The 18,890-nt window shown below is 36.0% G+C and overlaps 1 protein-coding gene across 5 annotated transcripts in view; it reads right to left on the bottom strand.

Annotated features, from left to right (window-relative positions):
* LOC124353870 (85/88 kDa calcium-independent phospholipase A2) overlaps nt 1–18,890 on the bottom strand; it is a 99,222-nt gene that overhangs the window by 44,521 nt on the left and 35,811 nt on the right. For all 5 annotated transcript variants that reach the window (XM_046803907.1, XM_046803909.1, XM_046803905.1 and 2 more), the window contains exons 8-11: nt 13,387–13,576; nt 12,083–12,308; nt 9,305–9,455; nt 280–468 (exon numbers count right to left, since the gene is read on the bottom strand). In XM_046803907.1, coding sequence (XP_046659863.1) covers nt 280–468; nt 9,305–9,455; nt 12,083–12,308; nt 13,387–13,576 — 756 coding nt within the window. The remainder of the gene's footprint in view (nt 1–279; nt 469–9,304; nt 9,456–12,082; nt 12,309–13,386; nt 13,577–18,890) is intronic.

Consider the following 18,890-nt stretch of genomic DNA (forward strand, 5'->3'; position numbering starts at 1 on the left):
CAATTACTTAAACAATTTAAAAAATGGCTTTACAGTTTTCAAAAAATTAAATATTCAGTAATTTGGCGCTAGGGCAAAACATATACGTAATTACTTGGCGTGCAAAGGGTTAAAGAACAGGAAATGAGATACACTGAACAACCTATCCTGTAGGTCCACTATCTAACAACTTGATGATTGGGACAACTGCCTCCTAGAAGTACAATGGCACTTCCCCATTGACCAGACAGCCTTCAACAACAGCTACTGCAACATGAGTGGCAGGACTACGCTAACTACCTGAAGTACGAGGGTGCTGCTCCACTTGCCCTAGCAGCCTTCCATAACAGCTGCTCCTGCATGGATGGTGGAGCTGCGTACTCTCCACTTGGTTCTGTTGGGTCTACCAATTCGCTGGGTGAAAGATAGTTGCGGAACAAATGGAGTTCTACAGGCTTCCGGTCTGACAGCACCCCTGTGATCATCAACCTGCCACCAGAGAAATGTACTTAATGCATGTTGTAACAACATTAAAGTTATGCACAGTAAAACACTTAAAAATTCCAAAATGAAACAATTTCACGTTCATGGTTTTTTCATATTTTTATATTTAGATTTAGGTATAAAAGTCATAATCAGACTTTAACCCATAGCAGATCACTGACGAAACATCTTATCATGCAATAACTGGACTTAGCGGTGATGAGTTCAGGTTGGAAAATCAATCTGTTTTTAAGTTTATCTCCTAATAGTTCTAATAATGTATTGTACAATGGGTGAGCGTCATTACTAGTCTACTATATATATTTTTTAATAACAGCCTTCCATTAGTTTTTCAAACATGTTTATAAATAAAATATTCTATAAATTGCAGTTGTATATAGAAGCTAATGAATCAGCTGAATTTACTCTCCACTATTTTAACGCTATTGATCTATTGTTTTCCTCAGCTGTTTATTAACAGCATCTAGTTTCACACTTTACAGTATCGGTTGTGTGCACTATTTTTATAAATAATAATAATATAAACACTGGGTTTAATTACTGTTCTGCAGTCAATGCGTATTGTGTCCACTGAGTCACGCACGACCAAACAAATTAGTCTCTAATAGGTTAACGTATTACAGAGCAATATCCATCAATAACTGAACAAATTATAGTACGGTATAGAAAGATAACAATCATGATTACAACAAAAACCTGCAATTCTATGTGACATGAAATATTACATCCTAAGAAAGATCAGTCAACAAAAAGTTAGACTGCAATACAAGCTGCAACTTAATGTGCCACATCGAAACTCTTAAACAAAATAAATCAATGTGGCATGTACAATCACAATGAAAAAGACTAAAAATGTGAAGTAATATATCAACACTTTTAAGAAATGTAATGTGGAACAAACATAAGTATAGCCGTTACCTGTTTTCTTTTACTTTACAGTTATTTTCTCGAGAATCAGAATTAGAAATCAACACATAGCCAGTTTTGATTTTTCATTAATATATGTTGATGTATTGATGTAAAATTGTGATTAATAATGAAAGTAAAGTAGCAAAAAATTTAAATCAAATTTATAATCTGAAATCTGAATTATTTCATAATTATAAATTAACATATTTAAACTCTTGTATGAATGTCCATCTGCTGTAACCTCAGACAGTGTGTAGAAAATACAGGGCACTACATGTTACTAGTTTAGAAACAAATGTCCATCTGCTGTAACCTCAGACAGTGTGTAGAAAATACAGGGCACTACATGTTACTAGTTTAGAAACAAATGTCCATCTGCTGTAACCTCAGACAGTGTGTAGAAAATACAGGGCACTACATGTTACTAGTTTAGAAACAAATGTCCATCTGCTGTAACCTCAGACAGTGTGTAGAAAATACAGGGCACTACATGTTACTAGTTTAGAAACAAATGTCCATCTGCTGTAACCTCAGACAGTGTGTAGAAAATACAGGGCACTACATGTTACTAGTTTAGAAACAAATGTCCATCTGCTGTAACCTCAGACAGTGTGTAGAAAATACAGGGCACTACATGTTACTAGTTTAGAAACAAATGTCCATCTGCTGTAACCTCAGACAGTGTGTAGAAAATACAGGGCACTACATGTTACTAGTTTAGAAACAAATGTCCATCTGCTGTAACCTCAGACAGTGTGTAGAAAATACAGGGCACTACATGTTACTAGTTTAGAAACAAATGTCCATCTGCTGTAACCTCAGACAGTGTGTAGAAAATACAGGGCACTACATGTTACTAGTTTAGAAACAAATGTCCATCTGCTGTAACCTCAGACAGTGTGTAGAAAATACAGGGCACTACATGTTACTAGTTTAGAAACAAATGTCCATCTGCTGTAACCTCAGACAGTGTGTAGAAAATACAGGGCACTACATGTTACTAGTTTAGAAACAAATGTCCATCTGCTGTAACCTCAGACAGTGTGTAGAAAATACAGGGCACTACATGTTACTAGTTTAGAAACAAATGTCCATCTGCTGTAACCTCAGACAGTGTGTAGAAAATACAGGGCACTACATGTTACTAGTTTAGAAACAAATGTCCATCTGCTGTAACCTCAGACAGTGTGTAGAAAATACAGGGCACTACATGTTACTAGTTTAGAAACAAATGTCCATCTGCTGTAACCTCAGACAGTGTGTAGAAAATACAGGGCACTACATGTTACTAGTTTAGAAACAAATGTCCATCTGCTGTAACCTCAGACAGTGTGTAGAAAATACAGGGCACTACATGTTACTAGTTTAGAAACAAATGTCCATCTGCTGTAACCTCAGACAGTGTGTAGAAAATACAGGGCACTACATGTTACTAGTTTAGAAACAAATGTCCATCTGCTGTAACCTCAGACAGTGTGTAGAAAATACAGGGCACTACATGTTACTAGTTTAGAAACAAATGTCCATCTGCTGTAACCTCAGACAGTGTGTAGAAAATACAGGGCACTACATGTTACTAGTTTAGAAACAAATGTCCATCTGCTGTAACCTCAGACAGTGTGTAGAAAATACAGGGCACTACATGTTACTAGTTTAGAAACAAATGTCCATCTGCTGTAACCTCAGACAGTGTGTAGAAAATACAGGGCACTACATGTTACTAGTTTAGAAACAAATGTCCATCTGCTGTAACCTCAGACAGTGTGTAGAAAATACAGGGCACTACATGTTACTAGTTTAGAAACAAATGTCCATCTGCTGTAACCTCAGACAGTGTGTAGAAAATACAGGGCACTACATGTTACTAGTTTAGAAACAAATGTCCATCTGCTGTAACCTCAGACAGTGTGTAGAAAATACAGGGCACTACATGTTACTAGTTTAGAAACAAATGTCCATCTGCTGTAACCTCAGACAGTGTGTAGCAAATACAGAGCACTCTGTGTCACTAGTTTGGAAACAAATGTCCATCTGCTGTAACCTCAGACAGTGTGCAGCAAATACAGAGCACTCTGTGTCACTAGTTTGGAAAGGAATGTCCATCTGCTGTAACCTCAAGATAGTGTGCAGCAAATACAGAGTACTCTGTGTCACTAGTTTCGAAACAAATGTCCATTTGCTGTAACCTCAGACAGTGTGTAGAAAATACAGGGCACTACATGTTACTAGTTTAGAAACAAATGTCCATCTGCTGTAACCTCAGACAGTGTGTAGAAAATACAGGGCACTACATGTTACTAGTTTAGAAACAAATGTCCATCTGCTGTAACCTCAGACTGTGTGTAGAAAATACAGGGCACTACATGTTACTAGTTTAGAAACAAATGTCCATCTGCTGTAACCTCAGACAGTGTGTAGAAAATACAGGGCACTACATGTTACTAGTTTAGAAACAAATGTCCATCTGCTGTAACCTCAGACAGTGTGTAGAAAATACAGGGCACTACATGTTACTAGTTTAGAAACAAATGTCCATCTGCTGTAACCTCAGACAGTGTGTAGAAAATACAGAGCACTACATGTTACTAGTTTAGAAACAAATGTCCATCTGCTGTAACCTCAGACAGTGTGTAGAAAATACAGAGCACTCTGTGTCACTAGTTTAGAAACAAATGTCCATCTGCTGTAACCTCAGACAGTGTGCAGCAAATACAGAGCACTCTGTGTCACTAGTTTGGAAAGGAATGTCCATCTGCTGTAACCTCAAGATAGTGTGCAGCAAATACAGAGTACTCTGTGTCACTAGTTTCGAAACAAATGTCCATTTGCTGTAACCTCAGACAGTGTGTAGAAAATACAGGGCACTACATGTTACTAGTTTAGAAACAAATGTCCATCTGCTGTAACCTCAGACAGTGTGTAGAAAATACAGGGCACTACATGTTACTAGTTTAGAAACAAATGTCCATCTGCTGTAACCTCAGACAGTGTGTAGAAAATACAGGGCACTACATGTTACTAGTTTAGAAACAAATGTCCATCTGCTGTAACCTCAGACAGTGTGTAGAAAATACAGGGCACTACATGTGTCACTAGTTTAGAAACAAATGTCCATCTGCTGTAACCTCAGACAGTGTGCAGCAAATACAGAGCACTCTGTGTCACTAGTTTGGAAAGGAATGTCCATCTGCTGTAACCTCAAGATAGTGTGCAGCAAATACAGAGTACTCTGTGTCACTAGTTTCGAAACAAATGTCCATTTGCTGTAACCTCAGACAGTGTGTAGAAAATACAGGGCACTACATGTTACTAGTTTAGAAACAAATGTCCATCTGCTGTAACCTCAGACAGTGTGTAGAAAATACAGAGCACTACTGTGTCACTAGTTTAGAAACAAATGTCCATCTGCTGTAACCTCAGACAGTGTGTAGAAAATACAGGGCACTACATGTTACTAGTTTAGAAACAAATGTCCATCTGCTGTAACCTCAGACAGTGTGTAGAAAATACAGGGCACTACATGTTACTAGTTTAGAAACAAATGTCCATCTGCTGTAACCTCAGACAGTGTGTAGAAAATACAGGGCACTACATGTTACTAGTTTAGAAACAAATGTCCATCTGCTGTAACCTCAGACAGTGTGTAGCAAATACAGAGCACTACTGTGTCACTAGTTTCGAAACAAATGTCCATCTGCTGTAACCTCAGACAGTGTGTAGAAAATACAGGGCACTACATGTTACTAGTTTAGAAACAAATGTCCATCTGCTGTAACCTCAGACAGTGTGTAGAAAATACAGAGCACTACATGTTACTAGTTTAGAAACAAATGTCCATCTGCTGTAACCTCAGACAGTGTGTAGAAAATACAGGGCACTACATGTTACTAGTTTAGAAACAAATGTCCATCTGCTGTAACCTCAGACAGTGTGTAGAAAATACAGGGCACTACATGTTACTAGTTTAGAAACAAATGTCCATCTGCTGTAACCTCAGACAGTGTGTAGAAAATACAGGGCACTACATGTTACTAGTTTAGAAACAAATGTCCATCTGCTGTAACCTCAGACAGTGTGTAGAAAATACAGGGCACTACATGTTACTAGTTTAGAAACAAATGTCCATCTGCTGTAACCTCAGACAGTGTGTAGCAAATACAGAGCACTCTGTGTCACTAGTTTGGAAAGGAATGTCCATCTGCTGTAACCTCAAGACAGTGTGCAGCAAATACAGAGCACTCTGTGTCACTAGTTTGAAACAAATGTCCATCTGCTGTAACCTCAGACAGTGTGTAGAAAATACAGAGCACTACATGTGTCACTAGTTTAGAAACAAATGTCCATCTGCTGTAACCTCAGACAGTGTGTAGCAAATACAGGAGCACTCATGTGTCACTAGTTTAGAAACAAATGTCCATCTGCTGTAACCTCAGACAGTGTGCAGCAAATACAGAGCACTCTGTGTCACTAGTTTGGAAAGGAATGTCCATCTGCTGTAACCTCAAGATAGTGTGCAGCAAATACAGGGCACTACATGTTACTAGTTTAGAAACAAATGTCCATCTGCTGTAACCTCAGACAGTGTGTAGAAAATACAGGGCACTACATGTTACTAGTTTAGAAACAAATGTCCATCTGCTGTAACCTCAGACAGTGTGTAGAAAATACAGGGCACTACATGTTACTAGTTTAGAAACAAATGTCCATCTGCTGTAACCTCAGACAGTGTGCAGCAAATACAGAGCACTCTGTGTCACTAGTTTGGAAACAAATGTCCATCTGCTGTAACCTCAGACAGTGTGTAGAAAATACAGGGCACTACATGTTACTAGTTTAGAAACAAATGTCCATCTGCTGTAACCTCAGACAGTGTGTAGAAAATACAGGGCACTACATGTTACTAGTTTAGAAACAAATGTCCATCTGCTGTAACCTCAGACAGTGTGTAGTAAATACAGAGCACTCTGTGTCACTAGTTTCGAAACAAATGTCCATCTGCTGTAACCTCAGACAGTGTGCAGCAAATACAGAGCACTCTGTGTCACTAGTTTGGAAAGGAATGTCCATCTGCTGTAACCTCAAGATAGTGTGCAGCAAATACAGAGTACTCTGTGTCACTAGTTTCGAAACAAATGTCCATTTGCTGTAACCTCAGACAGTGTGTAGAAAATACAGGGCACTACATGTTACTAGTTTAGAAACAAATGTCCATCAGCTGTAACCTCAGACAGTGTGTAGAAAATACAGAGCACTACATGTTACTAGTTTAGAAACAAATGTCCATCAGCTGTAACCTCAGACAGTGTGTAGAAAATACAGGGCACTACATGTTACTAGTTTAGAAACAAATGTCCATCTGGTGCAACCTCAGACAGTGTGTAGCAAATACAGAGCACTCTGTGTCACTAGTTTCGAAACAAATGTCCATCTGCTGTAACCTCAGACAGTGTGCAGCCAATACAGAGCACTCTGTGTCACTAGTTTGGAAAGGAATGTCCATCTGCTGTAACCTCAAGATAGTGTGCAGCAAATACAGAGTACTCTGTGTCACTAGTTTCGAAACAAATGTCCATTTGCTGTAACCGCAGACAGTGTGTAGAAAATACAGGGCACTACATGTTACTAGTTTAGAAACAAATGTCCATTTGCTGTAACCTCAGACAGTGTGTAGAAAATACAGGGCACTACTTGTTACTAGTTTAGAAACAAATGTCCATCTGCTGTAACCTCAGACTGTGTGTAGAAAATACAGGGCACTACATGTTACTAGTTTAGAAACAAATGTCCATCTGCTGTAACCTCAGACAGTGTGTAGAAAATACAGGGCACTACATGTTACTAGTTTAGAAACAAATGTCCATCTGCTGTAACCTCAGACAGTGTGCAGCAAATACAGAGCACTCTGTGTCACTAGTTTGGAAAGGAATGTCCATCTGCTGTAACCTCAAGATAGTGTGCAGCAAATACAGAGTACTCTGTGTCACTAGTTTTGAAACAAATGTCCATCTGCTGCAACCTCAGACAGTGTGTAGCAAATACAGAGCACTCTGTGTCACTAGTTTGGAAAGGAATGTCCATCTGCTGTAACCTCAAGATAGTGTGCAGCAAATACAGAGCACTCTGTGTCACTAGTTTGGAAAGGAATGTCCATCTGCTGTAACCTCAGACAGTGTGCAGCAAATACAGAGCACTCTGTGTCACTAGTTTGGAAAGGAATGTCCATCTGCTGTAACCTCAAGATAGTGTGCAGCAAATACAGAGTACTCTGTGTCACTAGTTTCGAAACAAATGTCCATCTGCTGTAACCTCAGACAGTGTGTAGAAAATACAGGGCACTACATGTTACTAGTTTAGAAACAAATGTCCATCTGCTGTAACCTCAGACAGTGTGTAGAAAATACAGGGCACTACATGTTACTAGTTTAGAAACAAATGTCCATCAGCTGTAACCTCAGACAGTGTGTAGAAAATACAGGGCACTACATGTTACTAGTTTAGAAACAAATGTCCATCTGCTGTAACCTCAGACAGTGTGCAGCAAATACAGAGCACTCTGTGTCACTAGTTTGGAAAGGAATGTCCATCTGCTGTAACCTCAGACAGTGTGTAGAAAATACAGGGCACTACATGTTACTAGTTTAGAAACAAATGTCCATCTGCTGTAACCTCAGACAGTGTGTAGAAAATACAGGGCACTACATGTTACTAGTTTAGAAACAAATGTCCATCTGCTGTAACCTCAGACAGTGTGCAGCAAATACAGAGCACTCTGTGTCACTAGTTTGGAAAGGAATGTCCATCTGCTGTAACCTCAAGATAGTGTGCAGCAAATACAGAGTACTCTGTGTCACTAGTTTCGAAACAAATGTCCATTTGCTGTAACCTCAGACAGTGTGTAGAAAATACAGGGCACTACATGTTACTAGTTTAGAAACAAATGTCCATCTGCTGTAACCTCAGACAGTGTGTAGAAAATACAGGGCACTACATGTTACTAGTTTAGAAACAAATGTCCATCTGCTGTAACCTCAGACAGTGTGCAGTAAATACAGAGCACTCTGTGTCAATAGTTTGGAAACAAATGTCCATTTGCTGTAACCTCAGACAGTGTGAAGCAAATACAGAGCACTCTGTGTCAATAGTTTGGAAACAAATGTCCATCTGCTGTAACCTCAGACAGTGTGCAGCAAATACAGAGCACTCTGTGTCAATAGTTTGGAAACAAATGTCCATCTGCTGTAACCTCAGACAGTGTGCAGCAAATTCAGAGCACTCTGTGTCACTAGTTTGGAAAGGAATGTCCATCTGCTGTAACCTCAAGATAGTGTGCAGCAAATACAGAGTACTCTGTGTCAATAGTTTGGAAACAAATGTCCATCTGCTGTAACCTCAGACAGTGTACAGCAAATTCAGAGCACTCTGTGTCACTAGTTTGGAAAGGAATGTCCATCTGACATAAACTTCAGACAGTGCTCAGCAGTTACTGTGCTCCGTGTTGCAGATATTGCTCCGTGTTGCAGATATTAAGTGTGACCATTACTAATCATAAGAAGGCACAATGCATGAGTAGTGGAAACTCAAATTAGTACAGCATAAATCCATAAGCAGTGAAACAGCATTCTCAGTTTGCCAATCAAATGATAACCTCCTGTGAACTGCATACTACTGTGTTATGAAGTTTAAAGAAAGTGTTACTGTAATATGTGGGAAAGTGAACTGGTCAACTAAATATAAGTGATGAGTTTGCATAGTTCCATTTAGGAAAAAGTAGTTGAGATTAGCCTTAAAAGAACATGTTGTAGCATGATCTCCATGGGATCGCCGGGGTGCAGTTTGATTAGAATTTCTGCTACACTTCTCGCTGTGAACAAACAACATAATAATCTAACAACATGGCTAGGTAGTCACTCACTTGGGGTGTTTTATATCAGCCATGACAGCTTCAGAGCCCAGTGTCTGCTGCAGCATATTTTCCAGAGGCTCGCTTGGGTACGGTTTGCTTCCAGTGAATGCATTCTCTTTCATTCGAAAGTACAAGCAGAGGCAGTCTTTTAGCGTCTTTCCTGTATCAAACAGTTTCACACAGACTTTTAATTTCTCTTATAAATAGTTAAATTTGTGACAGATCAAATAACTCAATTACACTTTACAGAAGTCAGACAAATGTGCTTTTAGCATTGATTTTCTCAAGCATAATTCATTCTGGGTTAACATTTTTAATCTTTCATGTAATATTAATCAAAGATTCAATTGTTCTTTGTTTATAGGTATATACAATTGTATGAAGAACAACATCATTACAACTAAATAAATATATTAAATAATAGCTGGGTTAAAATTAAGTTCTTACTTCTTATGATCAAAGGAAATATTCTAAATTAAATTTTGAAAATATACACATACACACATAATTACATACATATACATTTAAAAATAAACATAAAACTATACTAACAAAAACTATCTTGTTCCATACATTTCTTTAATTTTATCAAATTGGATATCAAATCCAAGTTTTCTTTGGAATGTTTTTATATTTTCCTCATAAAAGAACACTTATGGGAAGTGATATAAGACTTTCTCTGGTAAATTTAGTTGCATAATAGTCGGTGTTATATTGATATTTCCTCTTTTGTAATTCTCAATTTAGAAATTGTAGAACATATGTTATGGTTTCCATAATATATAATGTTTAACATGTTCAACAAAAACGCTTTGATGAGACTATTTTATTAATTGTACATTATTCGAATTGCCTTTTACCGTCTTTTCCATTCTTTTTCAAAAATCTTAAATAGAAGCATAAGTTGATATGCACATCAAATTAAAGGTCTTTATTAGTAGAATACAATGCCGCAAATCCGACTTAAAACAGACAACCAAGCCCGAAAAATTCAAGCCATCTTTGAATACACATCTTAAATACACGCACGCACACACACACACACACACACACACACACACACACAGACATTATTTATTTTAGTTTTTAAGTTTGTTTATTCTAATGACGTCTTTCAATGTATACCACTGTACTTTGAATAAAATTATTTTCAATTCAATTCAACAGTCGGGCAGAGGAGTTCAACAAGAGGCTCAATCTTGGAATCTGTACCGTACATCATTTTTACAACTGATATGAGAGAATACCTCAGACAACGACATTGCTCAGTGCTAATGTATGCAGATAATACTATGCTATTAAGAAAAAACTGCAGAAAATTTCAAAATTGTCTTTATATGGCAACTGAACATTATCACAACAGTGAGATTGATTGAGGACACTTACAAATCTACAACCTCTTGAGAATTGCTGCACATCTTTTAATGGAACTGCGAATCATGACAGTGGTCTACCTGTACGTTCAAGAGGTAATCATGACAGTGGTCTACCTGTACGTTCGAGAGGTGATAATGTATGCTGTCATTAAAAATCCACCACACAACAGCAACATCCACAGCTATCACACCAGACAGGCTTCATTCTTCGCTACAACTCAACATCGCTTCACTCTGTATCAAAGACAACCAATCTACATTGGCTACAGACTACATAATCTTCCAGAACAACTGGGAAGAATGACAGGACAGTACCTGAAGATGGAGCCCAGCAAATGGTTGAAAAACAACCCTACTACATCCTAGCAGAGTTTTAGAATGACAATTGATTCCATTGTATATCAAGATAATTTATTTTATTTTACTATGTAACTTTCTGAAGTTAACAATATTGTGATTTTTAATTCTGTAAAAAGAAAAAAAAAGAAATTGATTGATTGATTAAGCTGGAGTAAAATAGAATAAAAGCACTCAGGGCAAAGCCAAATTTGCCAATTTTCCTCTTTTTGAAATACACCTGATATACAACATAGTGGCTTGGAGAGGACTTACATCGTCCAATACGGGAAAGATTCTTATCCAACAAAAAAGAGCAATAAGATGTCTAACAGAACTACACCAACAAGACAGCTGCTGGGAACCCTATAAACAGTTAAAGATTCTTACAACAACCTCTCTTTATATCCATGCAAACATTCTACATACAGTCACCACTCAAAAGCTAAGACATCATGAACTACACCCATACAACACATGACCTCAAGCTTCATCCGCCACACCGCCAATACCTTTTTGAGATGGAACCCTCATACATAGGAGTATTATTTTTCAAACTTTTCAAGATTAAGTTTTATTTACTATGTTGTTCTCTAATTAAATACTCTTACTATCATTACAATAAATGTATTTTACCTAGATTAATATTATGATCCTCTTGCATATGAACTCCTGACCATATCATTGTTGCAAAAGCTTGTAACTGGTAAATCTTCCCCCAGAGATGTAATACGATAACATAGAAACTGGTAAACTGCCATACTTGACAGGATGATTGCTACTCAAGGGTATTCGTATAATACAAAGGGTATTCCTTGTATAGTACTTTTACAAAGAAAGTTACAAAGTTACAAAGAAAGTAGTACACGTATTGTGTACTATTTTATAGTATTTTAGCACAAAAATATTACTGTTAGATATTATATGACAATTTTTCTTTTGTGTATATAAATTTGAGACATGGAGACTTTGCAATACTGAATTCATTACCACTTTGAATCCAGCAATTAAAAAATTGAGAATAAACCAATCTTCTAAACAAATAAGCCCATGTATTTGAAAAAAACTGTAATACCTGCAGCCAATGCGAGTGCCAAGATTGCTCCAGTGGAGGTGCCGGCAACCCAGTCAAAGCAATGGATTATGGGTTGATTAACTTCAGCCTCCAAGTGCAACAAGATGATAATCAGTACGAGGCCACGTATCCCTCCGCCGTCCAGACACAACACGCGACCACCGCGCACGTTATTGCTTGTACCATGACTCGCCACACACTCCAAACACTTCATTATAGCACGAGTCTGTCAAGAGTAGAAATATTACAGTGTAACATCAGTATTATGCATACAAATAGAACAAATAGGCATACATCAGAAAATGAGTGTATATTGAAATAGTCAGTAAATGTTATGTTACCTGACAATTTTAAAATTAGATATTTCAGAAAAATCTAGGGCAGAGGTAACTGAAGGTTTATATTGAGCTTTCAAATACTCCACAACTCTACATTATTTTTACATAAGATTGAATTTTAGTATAAAACCGAGGATTTAATATGCTAATGTGATTAATAAAAATTGTTGAGATACATGTTTTTAAATAACTTTTTTAAACTAAAATGTCTGAGGTGAGAAGGAAGGAAAATTCCTATTCTTGTTAAAAGGACTGCTGATGAAAACACCAAGAAAACTGCTACTCCTGTTCATCTACTACCACAAAAGCGGAAGTTGGTGCTTACTAATGGCTGTCATTTTCTTATTTTCTTATATCTCATTTTCTTATTATCTTCTGTCATTACTTATTGGAAATGTCAGCTACAGAGCGCTATGGCTGACATTGTTTGACAGGGTCATAAAGAACGCACCGGTCAGGCCTCATTACCTTCAAGAGGTCATCATCTTCATTAGCCATATTCTATTCAGAGTCATGTGAAAGAACTATGCATGATTACATTATTAATGTGTGTCATTAAATTCCCATGACATAAGCCATAATTATATATGATTCGACAAACTAATTTCATATAAAATATATTCTGTTGTCAAATTTAGACTCTGGAGATTTTATCACCACATATTTTAAAATCTTTGTAATATTTTGTAATAATTTGAAGTCTTTTTTAGCACCTAAATGAAGACAAATGTCTGGAAAAAAACTTAGTCTATATTTTTTTAACATATAAAAATGGAAAATGTCCGAAATTATTATTCATCCATAAATTTCAGAATGCTGAAACAAAAATTGCTCAATAATGCAGCCTTGAGGCACTCAATAGTGAACCTTAGCAATGAAAATGTAATTATAGGGTGAGTACTATCATTTATTTGAAGATCTATTTAAAACATAAACACAGATAAAGATTTATTGAAGTTACGCCACCTTCGCTGATTGTGGGATGGGGGGTGGAAGGCCATTGTAAATGCCATCCCTTATGCAGCCATCAGTACAGCCGTGTGTGTCAATCTCACAGCGGGGTGCACCTACTGCGTGCAGTAGGTATAGGATACGCTGATTAGTTGAATCCTGATCCTGGGCTGCCAGGTGTCTAGCTGTCATACCTAAGTTGTTCCTGTACAGTCACAGAATCTTATTACAATAAAAAAACGATGCATACCAAAAAAAGGCTCAGCGTTCTAGATAAATAATAATTTGTTCCAAATTATTCTGCAACAGATCTCGGATATAGGAATTTTGTTCCATGGTCATAACACCCAACCAATAACCTATATTATTATACATACTTGAGATTAACAAGGTATGTAAATGTTTATTTTAATGATTATTACCATCTTATTTTCTTCCTACTCTAAATTTCTGTTCTAACCTTGATTTCACCTTTTAATCCTCTGCTTTCCAAATCAAGAAATTCTTCATTTAGTATTTACTTAATTCAATATTGAATGCTCATTATTAAGAGTCTATTCATTTTTCTCAGTCTTGAATTTTCACTCTTTTCAAAGAATTAAGAAGTTTATTTAACCCTTTCAGTGCCAGACATTATCCCTAGAACTATGCAAGAAATGTCAGGTATAACTCCATATATAAATGCAAAAAGAACCAGGCTATATTTGGAAATATTTAGCTGTTTGCAAAAACTATCACGGTGTCATTATTTACTGATTAAAATGGTTACTTATATTTTGTTTTGTTCATAAAAACATAAAATAAATTTATCAAATATGCATAGCAAAAAAAGCAAAAATTACTTACATAATAGTTTAAGAAGAACTTTCCAGTTTGATGTAAAAGATATGACAAGTGAAAAATTCCTCTCATTTTAAATTGAGTACATCTCTTTTAAAGTTCACATAAAAACGTTTATAAAAAAAATTAGAATAATTCAACAAAAATAAAGTTTTATTATTGGTTTTGGAAAAAGCTTGATTTTTTCACATGTAACTAAAAACTGTACAAAACTAGAAGACTTTACACTCTCACTCGAATCACTCACTGAATAATCCACTCTCATCTTCCAACACTCTTTGTACCATATTTTTACTGTACTAATATTTTTTTAACAACAACTAATAGTATGGCAAAAAAAAAAAAAAAAAAAAAAAAAAAAAACAGCTGCTTTCAGATTGGTGATCACTGCCTCATGCGTAACACTAGTATGAAAAAATTTTATTTTAGCAGATTTTTTTAAGAGAGTTGGTTGTAAAAAAAAAAAATAAATACGCAGAGGCTTCTTATAACGATACAGGAAAAAGACTTCATACAATCCGTTAATATATCAACATAATGTCAACATAATGTCGTTCTAAAAAAGGATAATATATATATATATATAATTTCAATAAACATTGAATCACAAAAAGCACTTGCTCCGCCAGGACTCGAACCCGGATCTCTCAACTTGCTGGGTGAATGTGCTACCATTACACCACAGAGCCCTTACTTTTTACGATTCAATTATTTTGTATTTGGCCGTATCTGTCACATATGCGTTTAAATAACCAAACTAACATATGATCGGAACAAAATAATTTAATTATAAAAAGTAAGGGCTGTGTGGTGTAATGGTAGCACATTCAACTAGCAAGTGAGAGATCTGGGTTCGAGTCCCGGCAGAGCAAGTACTTTTTGTGATTCAATGTTTATTGAAATAAAATTCAGCTATTGCTATTTATACAAAATTTAATTTATGTAAATAAAAGTTTGCAATTCTCCCAAACTAATCTATCTAGAAGTGGGCCTGATAGTCTGCCTTGAGAAGAGTGTAATCTTGCAACTGCAACAACTGTTCAAAGTTGAAAGAGAACTGGTGGTATGCTCCTGTGGAGCCCAAACTAATCTATCTAGAAGTGGGCCTGATAGTCTGCCTTGGGAAGAGTGTAATCTTGCAACTGCAACAACTGTTCAAAGTTGAAAGAGAACTGGTGGTATGCTCCTGTGGAGCCCAAACTAATCTATCTAGAAGTGGGCCTGATAGTCTGCCTTGGGAAGAGTGTAATCTTGCAACTGCAACAACTGTTCAAAGTTGAAAGAGAACTGGTGGTATGCTCCTGTGGAGTTATCTTAACCTTTCCAGCGTTATTGACGCAGATCCGCGGAGGGCCACTACAAACTCAAAACGTTATTGCTGTGGATCCGCGTTTTTGCATTCTTCATTTTCTTACTGCTATGTTAGTTGAATATTTTGCCGCTAGATGGTTCTAGTAGTCATGCGACATACAGACGGGTTGCCCTGCCTCGAATTCTATTACAATGGGAGTGGCAGTGGCTTCTAATTTGCCAAACACTGTCTAGTGGGTGTGGCCCCGCGCCTTTCTAAAAGTCATTGGCGGGAGCTCCCGTCAAGGCATCTAGCCAGTTAGTTAGTGAGAAGCGTCCGGTACACGCACATGTATTTCGGTTATCGCTAATTTTCTGTTGTGTCCTATTCTTTTTAAAGTAAATTATTAATATTATATACAGCAGTGTCCAGTGTGTATTTAGTGTTTTTTTTACCATTATTCGTGTGTAATGGCGAATCCAGACGATTCGGAATTTGAAGATTTGGTAATTCTGAGCAATTACTTGGTCAACCCCAAACTTTTCCATATTTTACTACGGTCATAAGGATGTTCTCAGAAAGCAACAAACATAATTTAAGCCCCGCTAGCCCGTCCTACAGGTTGCCGAGCGATATGAAGGTTCAAAGTCCACGCGATAACAGTGGCTTGCGGGAGACACGCGGAATGCCAGTTGTCACAGCCCGCAACCAAATAAACACTCTTTGTCTACTTTTGTATTTTTCTAATTTTATTACTTTGTAATATAGTATATGTTTATCTGTAAAACTGTGTTTCATTCCCCTACTTACTGAATAAATGATAAAAAAATTAGTGACAACTATACTGCTATTCTACAATATTTTCAAAAGTTAAAAAATTAGCCTAGGAAATCCAAAAAGGGCTAAACAAATTTTATTTACCATTAAATAACTCTATTTTGACATACAGAAACAAAAATAAATTTAACTTTACACATTGGAAATTATTTTAAAATTGTAACTTAATCAAAGATCAGGTTCAGTTTTTCATGACGCTTAAAGGGTTAAAAATACTTTGCCTGATCTCAGTCACAGATGGGCCTTTTATGTAACCTCGTGGGGGTGTCTGCTGGCCACTCTCACTACTATCCAAAGCCGGAGGATCTGCAGATGTTCCTGAAGGAACCTTTGATGTTAGGGAACCAATAGCCTGGCCTATTGTTCTGGCAAGTAATCTTTTCCCCATCTTATTTAGGTGCATTCCATGACGAGTAAAATGCTATTTTCTAAGCGCAGTATTATCAGTAACACCAAAACTGGTTATTTCTTTGAGTTTCTTGTTTGAAATTGTGATCTCTTTATTAATGATATGTGTCCTTCCTAGGTCATATCTTGGAAGCATTGGAACAACTACAAAATTGGTGTGGTTATTTTTCTGAAAAAATTTATGAATCTGCCTAGGAATAACCTGAGCAGCTCAACGATTTCTGTAGGCAACTTGGTTCATATCATTCGCTCCTCCGATTATAACAGCCACATCCTTGTCAGTCAGGTCTGCACAGATGTCAGCAGCATTCTTCATGATGTAGGTCATTGGAGCTCCAGGACAGACATTAACAAACACATCAGATTTTGGAACATGGTTGTACAATTTCATAGAGATCTCCACCATTACTATCAGGAAAAATATGTATTTTTATCGGTATAAAATTAACACTCTTATTTTCATTTTGTGCAACAAATTTAGTATGTTTTGCACTAGTTTTAGTGATAGTATTTTTAATTTGTTGAGCATCATTTTTGTTTTTGAATCTACTTCTTAATATGTTGACTTCTGTATGGTTTACACATTCTTCAAATTTCTTGGTTAATAGAATTTCATATTTACTGTCAAGTGTAATGGGAGTATATGGAAAATTTGGCCACTCACTTAATGACTTTAAATTCATGTATTTACCTTTTCTGACAACTTCACAGAAACTATCCTCTGACTTATCAGGTAGGTCTTCTTTTCGAGAACCAGAGAATGATTTTAAATACTCCTCAGGCAGTTTTGTGATTTTAATCAGGTTTCTATGATCCAGCATTAGTTCAGTATATAGATGTTCAAGGTTTTGATATTTAGTTTCATATTTTTCATTTTGTTCCAAAAAGACTTATCGTTTATTTCTCTCCAGTATTAGCTGTTTTCTTATATCTAATTTTTCTTTTGATTTTTTTCTTTTCATTCTGCCAAACAATTTTCTCTTGAGTCCAGTTTTAATAAATCAACTTCTTCCTGTAATTTCCACAATGGTTTATCTCTTTTTGTGCACTTATTCTTGTTTCATCCAGTTGTATGAGAATGTCCTCTTTTTCTAGATTAAGCAATGACAGATTTTCTTGAAGTGATTTATTTTCAAAACACTTCTGTCAAATTTTTGAAGCGTGTCTGTTATTAATTGAAATACATTACTAAAAACAATGGATCACATTCTTCAGTTATTTTGTTAAATTCACTATACAGTTAAATTGCAAAGTTTTCTACTTCCTCTGAAGCTATTGTTTCACATGAATCCATGAATGTCCATACTGAAGTTCCAATAATTAAGTTTACAAAAATATAAATTATTAATTCAAATAAATATATACATATAGGCTATAATTTTTTTCTTGTAAAATTTAGCAGGCTAATGTAGTTAGTCCAATTATTTGTTTAATTATTAAAATAATTTCATGCAAAAAATTATACTGCCATTGGGAATAGATCTCATGAACCCAATGATATGAATCTTTCACTATACCAGTTTAGCTATCAATAACTGATAAGAGATGTGAGCTGACTGTGTCTTTCAGTTCAAAACCTGTCCGTTCATGGCTGACATACAAGTTATTGTTTAAGTAGAAGAAAACTGGCACAAATATCAAATAACCTGCTTTGAATGATCCAGATTAATATTATTCTTCTTATCAAAAAGTGCATGCAATATTTAGATTATAAAACCAAGTAAGTACAACCATCACTATGCAATCACTGTAGGCCTAGGTTTCCATTAAGTTTATATTTCAGTTTATGATAATTTATTTCAATACGTATTGCAATAAGAACTAATAGTCTTTTATTTTGGGTAAAATTTTAGAATATAATTTCTTTTTACTGCACTCTTTACTAAAATAAAACAAAACTCAAAGCAATAATTAGATTATGTTTTCTCCACCATAAATTAAACTAAAATATCTATAAAATATATTACAAACACTTAAATGTTTTCTGAGTACATATTATTGTTGTAATACCACCTGAAATATTTGATTTAAACTTCACTTAAAATCCAGCATCACTACCAGAGGTAATCACTCACACTCACACTCACTCATCAGCTGTGCAATCTGAGAGGAGTAAAAGCAAACCCCTCAATTTGGTTGAGAT

This window comes from Homalodisca vitripennis, chromosome 2 (assembly GCF_021130785.1).
Source record: "Homalodisca vitripennis isolate AUS2020 chromosome 2, UT_GWSS_2.1, whole genome shotgun sequence".
Taxonomy (NCBI): Eukaryota; Metazoa; Arthropoda; class Insecta; order Hemiptera; family Cicadellidae; genus Homalodisca; species Homalodisca vitripennis.